This window comes from Ceratotherium simum, chromosome 6 (assembly GCF_057802395.1).
Source record: "Ceratotherium simum simum isolate JZ-2026a chromosome 6, ASM5780239v1, whole genome shotgun sequence".
Classification (NCBI taxonomy): Eukaryota; Metazoa; Chordata; class Mammalia; order Perissodactyla; family Rhinocerotidae; genus Ceratotherium; species Ceratotherium simum.
Genome location: NC_141905.1, coordinates 85146889 through 85162505, shown reverse-complemented (window position 1 = coordinate 85162505; position 15617 = coordinate 85146889). Strand labels below are relative to the sequence as shown.

Genomic DNA, 15617 nt, shown 5'->3' with positions numbered 1-15617 from the left:
CTCAGGCCGTTTCTCTCGGTGGCATCTAAACGGCTGGGTGTCAGGCCTGTCTATGCCTACCTTTTTCAAAGCCCAGCCCGGACACTGTAGCCAGCCTCCCACAGTTATGACCCGGAGCGCTTCTCTAAGTGAAATCTAATAATGCAGCACAAACCAGCCACCTGCCCTGTAAATCTCTCTCACACAGGAAAACCCACGACTGTATGAAACGAAGTTATTAGCGGCAGCAGACACTGTGGCTGCTGCTTTAAATAAGCCAAGAGGAAGGACAATGGATTTTTAAAGTAAACTGAAAAAGTATCCATTTTCAAATGGAGGAATAATCATTAAGACAGCATATTTTCTCAACCCTTGTTGAGATGCTTGGAAATAATTTGTTTTTCTTTTATCTTAAAGAGAGGAAAAGAGACATTTTTGCTGATGGGCCTCTTTTAGAGTTTTCCCTGGTGATCCATCTAATGAAAAATCCTTTATTAGGAATATGCTTCCCAGGAAGAGTTGTGTCAATTTAGAAGGAAGCCTTGCCATTGAATCGAGGGGAGCGAGAAGAAGGCTTCTGAGGAGTGATTGCCCTCATGAGTGTCAGTTGGCTGGTCGTTTTTATTGTGGTAAAATATATATAACATAAAATTTGCATTTTAATCATTTTTAAGTGCACAAATAAGTGGCATTGATTACACTCATAATGTTGTGCAACCATCACCACCATCTATTTCCAAAACTTTTTATCACCCCAAACACAGTCTCTACCCACAAAGCAATAACTCCCCCTAACTGTAGCCCCTGATAACCTCTAATCTACGTCTGTCTCTATGAATTTGCTTATTTTAGGTATTTCATATAATTGGAATCATATATTTGTCCTTTCACATCTGGCTTATTTCACTTAACGTTTTTTGAGGTTAGGCCATGTTGTAGCATGTATCAGAACTTCATTTTTTTTATGGCTGAATAATATCCTATCGTATAGATATGTCTCTGGATGCACATCTTGTTTATCCATTCATCAATTGAGGGACACGGGTTGTTTCCACCTCTTGGCTGTTGTGAATAATGCAGCTATGAACATTTGCATCCAGGTATTTGCTTGAGTCCCTGTTTTCAATTCTTTGGGGTACATGCCTAGGAGTGGACTTGCTAGGGCAGATGGTGATTCTGTGTTTAACTTCAAGGAACCATCAAAGCGTTTTCCATAGCAGCTTCAGTGGTGCCTGTTTTTAACTATTTTTTTAAAAATTAATAAAATATTTTTAGAAGAAGAGTTCATGGTAATAGTGTAAGTATGTGAAGATAGACCACCCAGAGTCCATCTCCTTTCCAGTGTTCAGAAAACTCTTTGCTCACTCAGTGAGGCTCATCCACAGATGCAGCCCTGACTCATCACCTGGTGGTCTCCAGAATCGCAACTGCTCCCCATTCAGCAAGAAGAAAACTAGGTGTTAGGGGCAATAGTTCATTGCCTTGTATGAGCCATTCCTCCGAGCAACGCTCTCCAGCCCCAGGAAGGAAAGTGGGTTCTCCTGGGCTCCCCTGTTCTGCCGCCCTCACTCCCTATCACCTTCTTCCTGCCAAGATCTCCCCCCTCTAACAGGCCTGACTTTACTGGTGAAAAGCTGGTTACCACTGGCAGTGGGTTGAATAGCGTCCCTCCAAAATTCATGTCCACCCAGAACCTCAGAATACGACCTTATTTGGAAATAGGGTCTTTGCAGATGTAATTAGTTAAGGATCTCAAGATGAGATCATCTTGGATTTATGGTGGGCCCTAAATCCAATGACTGGTGTCTATAAGAAGAGGAGGACACAGAAACCCAGAGAAGAAGGCATGTGAAGAGGGAGGCAGAGCTTGGAGTGATGCTGCTACAAGCCAAGGAACGCCAAGGATTGCTGGAATCCACCAGAAGCTGGGAAAGAGGCATGAACAGATTCTCCCTCTCAGCCTCCAGAAGGAAGCAATACTGTCAATACCTTGATTTCAGACTTCCAGCCTCCAGACTGTGAGAGAAGAAAATTCTGTTGTTTTAGGCCACTAAGTTTGTGGTAACATTTTATGGCAGGCTAGAAATTGCACAAAACTAGAAAACCAAGTTATACTCTTAGCCCTTCAGAACAGCCTGGAAGTGCTTCTTCACTTGATATTCCTCCTGGACACAAGAAGGCCCAAGGCCCTCGTGTGGCTCATTATCCCGTGATACAAAAAGGGGGACTGCTCCACGTGCTTCTGAAGTCTCCCCCAAATACAGGAGGGTTTGAGAGCCTGGACGGGCCCCACACTTTGCACCCAGGGAGCTTGGGAGCCCGGGATTGGGCTCTGGCCTGATTTGCTGAAGTCCTGAGGGACACTCCCAGTAAGTCAGGTGGTCCTTGAAACTCGCTCCGTTTGCTGGAAACAGAGGAAGTGGGTCTAACTTTAGAGCCTTCGATCAAGGGGGCAGCACAGAACAGGGTCATGAATTCAAGCAGGGAGAAGGTTCCTCTTACTGCACTGCAAACTGAAGCTGAGCTTGGCCCTTGGCATGACCGGAGGGGGTGTCTGCTGGGAGGACGGTGACGATGGGGACACTGAAAAGCGCCTCTCGCTTCCGATGACGTTGATCACCTGGCTCTTGGGTCTCTGGGGCCGCAGAGGACTTATCTGTATTGGAGGGACAGAAAGAGCATAGTTAGGGTGTGTCATGGGTGGAGTTGTGTCACCCCACAATTCTTACGTTGAAGTCCTAACCCCCAGCACTTGTGAACGTGACCTTATCTGCAAACAGGGTCTTTGCAGATGATCAAGTTACAACGAGGTCATTGGGGTGGGCCCTATTCCCATACGACCTGTGTCTTTATAAAAAGGGGAAATTTGGACATAGACACACACACACACGGGGGAACGCCATGTGAAGATGAAGGCAGAGATCGGGGTGATGCTTCTACAAGCCAAGGAACACCAAAGATGGAAACCACCAGAAGCCAGGGGAGAGGCATGAACAGCTTCTGTCTCACAGCCTCAGAAGGAAACAGGCCTCCTGACACCTTTATCTGGGACTTCCAGCTTCCAGAACTATGAGACAATACATTTCTGTTGTATAAGGCCCCAGTCTGGGGTCTTTATTACAGCAGCCCTGGCAAACTTACACAGGGCCTCACAATAATCTATTTACATAATCTGGGGATGCATCCCACATCACATATTTCCTGAACACAAATGTAAAACAGGCAGAGGATTGTTGTACCATTCAGTACCAAGCGAGTGCACACTGGAAACCTCCAAAGGGTCAAGAATGGAGTAACCGACCTGCTCAGCAACCAGAAGGCCCAGGCCTGCTCCTAATTTTTTGGTCTTTCTTGGCAGGTGTGTGAAAGTCTAGAAACCTGCTGAAGGATTTTCTTTATTCATCTCCTGTTTCTTCTCTCATGCTACATTATTACTGGGTAGGAATTCTTTCTCTCTACTTTTCACTGCATTTTTCCTGCCAATCTCTGACTTTCGAATGCACTTGACTTTTCCCCATCTAAGCCCCTTTCCTGTGTTTGTTATGTTGGGAAGTTTTATTTATGTATTTCTTACAACTTGGTCTCAGATCATGAGGCCTGGGGAATACAAACAATTCCAAAATACTGAGGTAGGAGTAATTAGAAAAGTTATTAACCCAGTCGAAAAGGAGGAATCAAGATTTCCCCCCAGCAAGGGCAGGCAGCACTGGGCTTGGGGCTGCGGCCTGATTCTCAGGCCTGGCAGGTGGGTCCTGAGGGTTAGGGCCAGCAGCTGAGCAGGTGGGTTGCAATGTGTGCCCTCTTAAGTGGTCTGCAAAGGCAGTGCCCCTCTGGAGGCTACTGAGGCTGGAAGGAGGGGAGGAAGGTTCAAGCCCTGTGGTAAATGGGGTGATTGGGGGACACAGGCAACAGGCCAACTCCCAGAACTATCCTACGCCAATGGAGCAGATCCCGGAGACCAGGCATCACCCCTCATCTGCAGAACCGATGAGGTCCCTGCAGCCTCACCGCTGTGGGAGGTCTGGGCTTGCCTGGCTAAGCTCTGGGCTCTCTGTAGGTGAATGTGTATGTGGACTGGTGACAGAGATTCAGGGATTGTTTAGGTGCTTATCCCATCCTTCCCGTCCCATCCCATAAGGGCACTTTCTGATGAGTCAGAGTGTTAGGATGTTTTATTGGTGAGATGCAAATTGCACCTGGAGGGCCCCGGCCTCTACCTCATGCTCTGAGAGGCTCAGCTAAAGGTCATGAAATTGTTGACGATGCAAATCAAGTGGGAAGCTGAACCCAGCCCCACCGAGAGACCAGTGAAAACCTTTGTAGAAGCTCCGGAAGCCAGGTGGGCGGCAAAGAGCAAAGGCTCCCCCAGAGGGCCTGGAGAACACTAGGGAGCGCTGGCGTTGCCCCAGGAAAGGCGGCTGCTGCTTCTGCTCCAGGAAACACCCCTCCATGGGCCCCACTCACCCACCTGCTCTGCCCTGGGGCACGTGGCTAGCCACAGGCACATGGCCACTTGTGCAGGAAACTCCAGGTGCCTAACTCTACTCCCAGACCTCGCGGGCCCCTGTCACCTGGAACAGGAGGCCCCTTTGTGGATAGACAAGTAGCTGGGCTGAACCAAGAGCAGCCATCTGCCCCCAGGGACAGGTCAGGGTTCCTGGCCCCTGGAGCTGCAGCCATGGCCATTCTGAGAACTGTCAGAGGCCGACAGAGGGGTCAGGTTTGCGCTCTGACCTTGGTGCGTTCCTGTGGATTTGCTGAGGGTACTTTAGGTCAGCCATGGGGAGGCCCACTTTGTGCTGAACTCAGCCCATCTTTGCTGGTGTCCTTGCAGGAAAACAGGGCCACTGTGGGGAGGGACAGAACTTATACCGTGGTGGCAAAGCGCCTGGCATGTCCTTGGACTTCTCACACAAATTGTGATCAACTCTGCCACTTGGCTCCAATTCTCTGAGGCCCTCAGTTTTAAGATCTTAAAGTGGAGCTTAAATAAAAATACAGGAAAGACTTGCACAGTGTCTGGCACTTAGTAATTCAAAATAGGTTCCTGTTAATTCCCCCACCCGGTTACGCTGTCTTGTGACTTGAGAACTCTATCCTGGGCCTGAGAGCCGGGGATCTTGGCCAGTTCCAGCAGGGTGGCTGGCATCTCAACTTTCCAGAATAGTGGACAGAGAACGTGGAGTGGTTCATTAGAAACCTCTTGATCCTGCTGCTTGAGGCCCGGTGCCTGGGCACGTAACACTTGCACGTAACACTCCCCTGGGCCCTGACACCCTCGGCCACTGTCATGCTGCAAGGAAACACCACAGCACAGCTGCAGTTAGAACTGTGTCTAAATCCTCAGACGATCATTCGCCTTCTTGGAGGCCATGTCGCGGCTCTCCCGTCTCCATTCTGCCCCTAGATAGCCAAGCCACATGTGACCACTGGTCTGAGTGGCATGCAGCCTAGATGAAACACACCCTCTGGGGTTCGAAATATAAACAAGCGGTGAGGTGTGTCTTATTAAAAAGTGGTCCCATCTGAACACTTTGATCAAGCGTCCCTTCCATCACAGCCAGCACAGGTCGTGGGCTCCTGCCCAGAGCAGACACAGTCTTGGCCACTGGACAGGCCAACGCCCATCGGGTTCCAAGGGGAGGCAGCTCCAAGCCTGACATAACCTTTAAAGCTGACAGCCCGTGAGAGCCTCTTCTTTATTTTGTTTCTAATCTACAAATAGCACTTTCTGAATAACGTTCACTCCAGAAGCTGTCCATGCCTCATTTTTGCCCTCAGACTCCCAATGCTGCTGTGCGCATCTGGGAGCAGCAGCCCCTGGCCCAGCCCCAGGACGAGAGCGTGCTGCCTAGGTTTCACTGCCGTCACACGCCCCGGCCTCTGGAATGAACGAGATTCCCTGAGATCCATTTTTAATGTTAACTAACCAGCATGTGTCACGTTAAGTCTCTGAAAATTCTCCTGAAAGATGGCCAAGAGATTTAAACAGGGAGCAGATGAGGCAGGGAGGATAACATGGAACTGCACGCAGCTGGTGGGACCCAGTGGGAAGGGGCTTTTGGACTCTAGCTGAGCAGATTATAACACTCGGGCAGAAACTGCAGCTTAGAGATTTCCGGTCAGGAAGGGGCGAGGGAAAGGTGTTAGCTGACACGGAGCACTGTTTCCTGACAAGAGAATTCCTGTTCATCTTCTGAGATACCAGGACGTATACTGGAAGCAAGCCCAACATTGCTGCAGAAAGCCTACAAATGTGTGGGTCCTGCTGACGGCGGGCCCCGCCCGAGCCCCTTTGGAATGGAGGACGGAGGCCAGGACAAGCAAGGAAAGGAAGCTCTGTTTTCACCTTTGGAGCCCTACAGCATCGGGTTATGTAAGGGGAGGGTTGAGGGGGACCCCACACTCTGAAGTGACTATTTTATAGCCAGTTCAATAAACCCCCATTGATGACCCCATTGGCTAAACGCGGAGCAAAGGCAGGTCCCAGCAGCCACCACAGAGTGAGAGGAGGGCCCCTGTGACATTACCGTTTCTGAAAGGATCACAGCCTCAGACTGCTGCAGGGAAATGTCGGCGGGCTTAAATTCTTTATCAAATATCTCTTGATGCTTGCTGTTCCTTTTTTCCTTCTTCTTGTCCTTCTTCTCCTTATCCGGGTCATCCTTGTCCAGCTTGTCCTGGGACCTGGAGTGCATCTTCTTTGGCAGGAGCGGCTCCAGAGCAAACCTACAGGAAACAGCTCTTTAAATCAGTGACATCTTAATAGGAGAGCAATTGCTTTTCACCCTGCAGATACATGTAAGGTCACTGACAATGAATGTAAGTGCTGACCGGGAACCCCCGAATTTTATCAGGAAAGGAATGATTAAAAAGGGAGGCCGAGGGAGATTTAAGATACATATTAACCAATCGCAATGATAGACGGTGTTTGCATCCTGCTAAAAACAAACTGGAAAAAAACAGGACTTTATAGGATGACGGAGGAAATGTGAAGTCCGACTGGATGTGTGGTGATGGTATTCAGCGATTATTATTGATTTGTGATGTAAGCATGGTATTTGGAGTATATTTCAAAGGGGGAGCCCTCACCTTTTATAGATTCATACTGAAATATTCACAAATGCAATGGGGAGAAATAGGCAGATGCTGACGCAAAGAGATTTCTGGTACCCTGATTCTGACCAAGTTTCTATGGGTAGTTTAAGATTACAGATATATTGGTTGCTTCCATTAGAAAGACTTTTAGGATGGCTCAGTGAGAAGCAAGCTGATTCCAGCTCGTAGGAACGTGGAGACGCCCTCAGGTTGTCAGCGGAGAACTGTGCTCGAGACAGTGGACTCGGGTTCTAGCTCTGCCACTTACTAGTGAGTCTCAACATCCTCTTAACCACTGATGGCTGGATGTCCCCGTTCATAAAGTGAAATAGGACACCACCACCCTTCTGCCTAAAAGCACGTTACCGGTTAGGCTGCTGAGTAAATGGATCTTGGACTAGTTTCTAAGGCATGCCTCAAAGTGAGTATGCACACACATCTACATGCAATTGCGATTTGCTATTTTAAGATAAGACTTGGGGTTCCATCTATTTCTGTCCTAGTAAGTCTTATCAGGAGAGGAAAGAAATGGGTCCAATTCTAAGATTGGAAACTCACCCTCTGCAGCAGAGAGGAGTTAGGAGAGAGCCAACATGGATAAAGGCGAGAAAATGTCTTAAAAATCTTACAGCATATCTCACATGGGAGGTATTCTTACTATTAGGATCTTGTATTCTCAAATATAGTGCTTTAAAATGGTATTTAAAAAGAGATATGGTCCCTTAAAAGGAATTAAAGTCATATAGTCATATAGGAGAAATAGCCTATACTGCAATTTCTGATAAACGTCTTTTAAACTGTGGTCTACACAACATTTCCATATGGTGAAGAGAAGCAAAATAGGAAACCAAGAATGTTCACAGAAGCTCCCTGCCTTCTAGCTGCCCAATGCCCAGCCAGTCCTGAGCCAGCGGCAGCACAAACCACAGCCTGTAACGTGGACCGTTGGACAGGGAGCCATCCCTGAGCCCGCCCTTGAGCTCCCAGTCCTCACAGCCGCCTTCCAAGCTTGACTTCCTTGACCACCTGGAGAATAAATTGGCTTTTTCAGGGGAGGTTGACTGCAAGAGAAAGAAACTTAGAAAGCCAGTCACATTTTCATCATAGCTGTGGTTTCTTTTAAACTTGTTTGTGAATGGAACATTTAGAACAAAACCACTGCTCTGATTAAGAAGGCCATTATAGCAACCTTGTTCCCGAATATGGGAGAGGTAACATGGAAATCAGCATTTAGATGGATCATTCACAAAACCACATTTCAAATCCGTTGAAGAGACAGCCTGCTGAGAGCAAGAATCACATCCCCTGTGTTTTGTTTCTCCCAGTTAATCTGGATGGGCAGCGGGATTTGTTGTTGTTAAGGCACATACCATTTGAACAGTAATGGTATTGAACGTAGGTATTGATTATCAATAGCTGCAAACATCACTGAAAGAGAGACAGCCAGACACAACATGCCTCTGAATGGAAAACTATGAAATCATCCTGTCCCCAAGTCAAATCTGAATCTGATCAAGCCTCTAGATGCAACTACCGATACGCAGAACTATGGAGGACAGAGACACACGTCAAACAACACTGTACGGATGCAATCAGCAAAATCCAGACTACAGGATAAGCAACCTGGATTTTTCAACAAATAAATTACAAAGAAAAGAAAAGAAAAAAAGTGGAAGGAGAAATCTATTAAGAGACAATTAAAGAGATTTATCAACCAATTGCAAGGTGAGGGTCTTATGTGGATCATTTTCAGACTAAAAAAAATATGACATTTATGACACAACTGGAAATTAACACCAATATCTGAGGATAATATGGAATTACTGTTAATTTTTTACATGTAATAAAGGTAGCATGGTTGTATTTTTTTTTTAAAAGTTCTTACCTTTTAGAAATTCACACTGAAATATTTATGGATGAAATGATATGATGTTTGAGATTTGCTTCAAAATAATATGGGGGAGGGAGAGAGTGGGATACAGATGGAAATAAGATTGGCTAAGAGTTGACATATGGTGAGGTCGTGTGCATGGGGGCTCATTATAATATTCTGTCCACTTTGTATATGTCTGAATTTTTCTATAATAAAATATGCCAGTGTTGACTTTGATCATTAAGGCATTTTGAGATACCTGGACTTTTCCAACTGGATATGCCATAACCAATAAATCAACATCCATTAGGCATTAGATATTATATCTATTATATTATAAGCAACAATGAAAAATCTTCATGATTTTATTCTAGGTTTTGCAGAACTTGAGACAATTAATGAAGGAAAAAAAAGGATGAGTGGACATCTTCAAGCTCGAGGGAAGACCTGTGCTGTGAAATCCAGACGAGTACACAAAGAACCAAGAGAAAGGTTGAGTTTTAAATTTTTCACATTATGAGAAGCAACTGCCAAGAGGAGGAACTTTTTTCTGCACGTAACCTGTGTCATTTGAGACCAAAGCCTCATTTTCTGCACATTAGTTACGTAGCTATGGGTGGTAACCCCAAGAATGAACAAAAATCTGGACTCTAATAAAGGTGCCTTCTAGTTCAAGGTTAAACAAACGCCTCCTGGGGAGGAGACGACTGCCCACGCTCCTGTATTTACATGTGCAACACATCACTCTTCTGTCAGAAACCTCTTCATCAACTTCCACCCTCACTCCTGCGTTCTCGGAAATATAAAAACCTTTTCATAACTAGCCTGGGGATTTTCTTGCGAGAAGTTGAATTAAATTTCTTTAGCAATCTTGCTCTAAGTGACAAGCACACATGATTTAAATACCTCTAAATTGAGAATTTCCATATGGACTTCGCCTTATAAGCAGCAGACCCTGATAAAAATTACTGTTAAGAGAAAAAAATGTGGGTATAGTTTTCAATCCTCCACTGGGCGCATATCCATCATTGGCAACAAAGGGCATTTAGATTTGAGCTGTCCCTGGGGGCGCTCTGGGTGTTTGTGCCTGCATGTCTCAGGGGCCAGGGCCTGTTGGTTCGATAGGGTGACAGATTGTAAACCAAATGGGGGTGGACAAGCACACAACTGTGCAAACTCGATGGTACAACGATGAGAAGTGGTTCTCCAGTGTTTAAATTGCATGAGACATTTTTTTCTTTTTGTTTAATAAGAAAAGAACAAACTTTACATGTCTGCTACTCAAAAACACCAAAAGATTATCAGTATGGAGGTTCTCTTTGAACACTCAGAGTGAATGCAAGAGACACAGTGAGAGCTCAACCAACATGAACTCGTCTATCAGGCTCCTGTTCCTCTCGTACTCACCTGCCGCTACCCGGTGCTCAAGAGTAAACTTTGGTTTCCGAAGAAGTCTTACAAAAAGAAAGCGGCCCTGCCAGCCCTCAAGTAAGGCTGACTGTGTGTGACACGACATGTGGTGCTGGCATGACACCACGGAAATGACAAGGGATGAAAAGTACAAGAACACAGCAAGGAACGCACCACGCTTCTTCCAGGACGTGTGGAAGAGGACTGAACACTCACCCGAGGTTTTAAAATTTGATGGAAACCTTACCCAAGGCATTTTTTCTCAAAAACTCACAGGACCCTGAAAGTTATATTGGGCACTACGGTTGTAAAGTCTCGGTGGGTCTCAGTTCCAAAGATAGTTTGATTTTAAAAAATCCTCATTTGTGATAAAGCCAGGGCCCTGGGTGGCTCCTCACAGGACCCGCCAAGCCCTCTCCCTGCTGCTGAGGCCGACTCACCCATCAGAGCCCGGCCTGGAAGGGGTGCTGTCAGACGACAGGGAAGAGACAGAGGCCACCGACAGAGGCCGGGACGAAGAAGGCATCGTGAAGGATCGGACCATGGACCGGGGACGGCTGCCTCTTCTGTCATCCAGACTTGAGGGCTGTGAGAGAGAGAGGCTTGTTTGATGTCTTTGCCAAAAGACTTCTGGCCTGGCATGGTCAGACTCTTAGGACCAAGTGGTCTCAGCAACCTGGAATCTAGACCAAAACTGTCCACACTTTTATGAACAGCCAATGTTCTTGTTCAGAGTCAAAGACGAAAATGATGATTATTTGGGAGTTTTTTGAAATCTTACCTGATATTGTGGAAAATCCTGGAACGAACACCCTTGGTTTTTTAAAATTTTAAATGCAGTTTTCTTTACCAAGATCATAGTACATCAACCTGTCCGAAAGTCACAGAAGAATGTACTGACCAGAAAATTTAATGTATAGACTGACATCCAGAATGTGATCAAAGAAACTGCAAGATCTTGAGATGAACTTTGTACGCCTCTGCATGTTGACAAACCGTGAGGGTCACCAAAATACATGGATGTGCAATGATTGAACTTCTTAGACTAAAAAAGATGATCCTGCTGCTTAATTAAAGGTGGATTTCCTCCTGTGCCAGTGACTGGGACAGTGGAGTAGAAGAAGCCACGGCCGGAGCTACTCAAGCTCCTCCTCCCTGCCAGGTAGGAGATTAGCGACGTATTCTGGAGAAAACGGTCTCTGGATGGAGTTTTCCATCCTCTCTTTGAAATACTATTGTATATTACCCAAACAAGTGTCACCGAAATACAGCACGTGTCAACATCTAATTAGCTAGAAAATGCTAGTGTACCTGCATCCTAAGCCAGATGTTGGCACATCTGGGCCTGCAGCTGCTGTAGAAGCTCATTTCTTTTACCTGAGGATGTGGGAACCAAATTCCTGTAGAATACTTCCTCTCTGTGAGGCGTTGACCTCCCCACCCCCTAACCTCATGTCAACAAAGCTGGCATCTCCTTCAGTCAGTCACCTCTAGAAGACCTGCTTGGGACTACAGTTGATGCCAGATTATATAATACCACTTCCTCATCTGAAAAGCAGGCCCGTTTCTTAAAGATGCATTTTGCACATGAAATACTATTTAATCTGTACACTCTCTCTCTATAATAGTAAGAGGTTCAAAATTGCAAAAGAACAGTTTAAAGCATGAGTTGGTCAACTTTTTCTATAACGGGCTAGATAATCAGTATTTTAAGCTTACAGACCATAAGGTCTCTGCCCCAAGCATGAAAACAGCCATAGACAATACAGAAATGAGTGAGTATGGCTGCGTTCCAATAAAACTGTATTTACAAAAAGGATGGCAGGCCATGGTTTGCCAACTACTGGCTCAAAGCAAGATGCAGCTGGAATTTGCCAGCACAGAGGGTTTGGTCAGTCTTGGGTTTAGCACCAAGGATGGTACCAATGCACGTCTCCACGGAGATGCCCATTGTCATTAATTGCTCTTAATGAGGAAACCAGACAAGAAACTGTTACTTGTAGATTAGTCCAAATTGTCAAAATGTTTCCTATATAAAATCTAGAGACCCAAAGTCTACAGTACCCACTTCTCAGCCTTCCTGAACCACTTTCAGACAGCAAGCCAAGGCTCGGCTCTCTGAAGTGTTCCTCTCATCCAGCCTCTTGCCTGGGCCCTGGGGGCCTGTTTTGTGTCCCACTGTTCCTGTTACTTCCAAGGAAGAGTCCTGCCTGCTACTCCCAGCCCATCCTCACCACCTCATCAACCACCCTGGTCACCACCCCACCCAGCTCGGCCGTTGCTCTCCTTCCTCGGCATCTCTGTGGAACTTTGACTTTCTTTATACTTTGAATAAGACCTGTTAGCAGCCTCTGTCTTTCTAAATCCATGCTATCTTTTGCCATTTCTTCCACACCACCAGCTTCTGAAGGTGGCTCAGAGTGGAGGAATCAGCTTTTGAAAGCCAGGTGTTTGTCTTTTGGGACACCCACCTACTCAGGCCATCCTACCTACCAATCCAGGAGGGGCCTTCCTGCCTCTCCCCTGCAACTGCCTTGGGCTTGACTTCAACCCCATCCTTTCTGGATCCAGGAGGATCCAGGGGGAGAAGGGAAAAGAGCCAGCAACTTCATGCTCAGGTGATTTTTGTGGCGGGAGGATGCTGCCTCTATATTCCATCATCATCTACTGGGCACATGGAGATGCAGTGTTCAAGGAAATGCAGCTGAGCATATGGTGGAGAAGAAATGTGACCTTCCAACATTTGGGTGCTGTGAGCCTCATTCCTGAGAGCACCCAGAGTGACGGTTTCCATTTCTCTGATGAAATGATCTTCACAGCAGCCATGGGGACATGAGCATTGAGTGAGAGGGTGCACAGAAGGGAGTGAGCATGGACCAGGAGGTGGAGACGGCCAGCAAGGACAACCTCACTCCAGTGCCTGGGAAGGCCTAGAAAGCAGCCTTGAACGTCCTACCACCAACCACAAAGGCTGGAGAATGTCCCTCAAGAGGCAACTTTGAGTCTTGGTCGGGATGTATAAATATGGATTGGGAAGAATAAAGAAAGGGGGACATCAGGAGCAGGGCTCTGGGTGAGGAGGGACAGAAGCCACTCTTGGGTCCTGCACTTGCAGGGCACCCACTGGGAGTGGCTGTGGGCTCTACTGGGCCATTCCCCTCACAGTTCCTTCTTGACTGAGTAGAGCCTCTAGAAATTGACGAATGGGGACTTTTTTTCATCCGAAGCAATTAGTCTCTCCCAGTACTGAGAGGTGTCGCTCCAGGGGCAGGACACTGAATCCTGTGAGTGAAGTGATGTCTCTTTGTCCCAGCAGCAGGGCTGGCAGGGGTTGGGGGAGTTAGAACCAGGCTAGAATTTGGCTTTGGCACAGACGGTGTGACCTTGCGTAAAATATGGAACCACTCTGAGCTTTGGCTTCCTCCTGAGCACGCAGGGAATAACCATCCCGCCTTGAGAGGCCAGCGTGAGGACAAAATGAAATGATGCAGGTGAAGCCCGCAGGGCTTGGCACACTCCGAAGGGCAGCTTTCGTTGTCCTTGCTGTTGTTCTTATGGCCTGAAGCACAAACTCATTTCAGCTCTCTTACCAGGAGCGAGCCGCCCTGCCCAATGACTCAGACACGTTTTGCATCGTTGTCTCCCAGCTAAGCCAGAATGCCCGACCTTGACCCACCACGGGTGCTTACTGCCCATGGAGTCATGGGTGGGGTGGGCTTAGCTGAGGTTAATCACAGTGACCAGTGTCTTATCGGGCAGGGTGAGACGCAGGTACTTTTCATAGTTTTCTGGAAATATTCTTTTCCAAATTCTGCACGAATGTCAACTGTGGACTGGAAACCCACAGAGGGCGACAGGCTGGCATCCAGGTGGGGCATGGGGAAAGGTGGGTCTGGGGTGGGCATGTGGGAGAGCTGAGCGGGGCCAGCTGGAAGGTGCACACATGGTGTTAGGAGCCTGATCTCACCCCTCAGAGGCCGCGGGGTGGGGGTGGACACGGGGGGAAGTGAAGGACTTGCAGTCATGTGGTCAGCTCTGCATCTCCAACAGAGCCCTGGTACCACGAGTGTTCTCGTAAGCCTTGTAAGCCAACTCCTCCCTGCAGTGAAATAGTCCATTGAACTCCAGCACCTAGAACAGGTGAAGCTGAACTTCTCCACTGAGGCAGGGGCTACCAGCTTAACCTCCCAATCAACACCCCTCCCAGCAGCCTCTGAGGAACCCCAGAGTTCCACAGATCCCAGTAAGAAAATCACCAGAATGGGCCCTACTGGCAGCCGTGGAGGGAGGCCTAAAGAGGAGAAAACCTGGAGGCAGGAGGCTTACTGCGATGGCAGAGGTGATGGGGTAAACCACAGCACCACCAGGGGAGGCCATGGCGAAAACTGGCATGAGGGATGAAGAGTGGGCTTCTCATCTGGTGAGCAGTGGGTGGTGTGGTATTAGCTAAGGAAGGCAGAGAAGGAAGACTCTACTTTGTGCACGTTGGGCTGAGGGGCTGGAGGGGCGCCCAGGGGTTTGCTGGGAGGCAGTCTAAGAGATGGGCCTGGAGCTTACGGGAGAGGCTTGAGCTCAGCACCTGGACCAGGTGGTGGGTAAGTAATAAGGTGGACGAGGGTGGAGGGAGGGCAGGTTCCCCTGTTCCTCACCAGACCCGAAGGAGGAGGAAGATGAAGGACCAGATGAGAAACATGGGAATCTTTTGTCAGAGCTTGAGGACAAAGAAACGCCTCCCACGTGCCCATGGGCTAGCGAGGGTATTGGGGCCAGTGCTGAACGCAGTTGGTGCTTGTTGTGTCTTCCCCGGGGTCTATGCTCCTTGCTCCGTGAGTATCAGGAGAAGCCGGGCTCCGGCACTTTCGTCCAGGGAGCGGTGGCTCCTTAGAGCCCAGGACTGGAGAGATGAAGGCCAAGGCGGAGTGAGCCATAGGGGTCTGATGGAGCCGCCTGTGGATTAAGAAGTCAGAAGGTGTCCAAACCTTCCCTTTCTATGGCTTAGGCTGGCTCAGAAAAATTGACAAAATGGTTCATGTCCTTTCTATGGGGTTTTTATTTTTAAATCCATCTTTCCTTAAACAGGATGATACTAGATTGTTTTTCAAAGTATTCTGAAATGGCTGCAAGTTTTCAAAGTAGATAAGAGAGGAAAGGCTCATCCCAGACTGCTTTTTATTGCCACATTTCTCAGAGAATGACATGGGCATCTGCCTGTCCCTTTGCCTGCTCAAGGGAGGCTGGCTGCAGGGCCTGCCTTTAA

The 15617-nt window shown here is 47.6% G+C and overlaps 1 protein-coding gene across 3 annotated transcripts in view; it reads right to left on the bottom strand.

Moving 5' to 3' along the window:
- DOCK1 (dedicator of cytokinesis 1) overlaps positions 1 to 15617 on the bottom strand; it is a 505015-nt gene that overhangs the window by 5711 nt on the left and 483687 nt on the right. For all 3 annotated transcript variants that reach the window (XM_014794062.2, XM_014794063.2, XM_087432851.1), the window contains 3 exons: positions 10801 to 10946; positions 6510 to 6708; positions 2482 to 2635 (listed from right to left, as the gene is read on the bottom strand). In XM_014794062.2, the coding sequence (XP_014649548.1) occupies positions 2482 to 2635; positions 6510 to 6708; positions 10801 to 10946 (499 nt within the window). The remainder of the gene's footprint in view (positions 1 to 2481; positions 2636 to 6509; positions 6709 to 10800; positions 10947 to 15617) is intronic.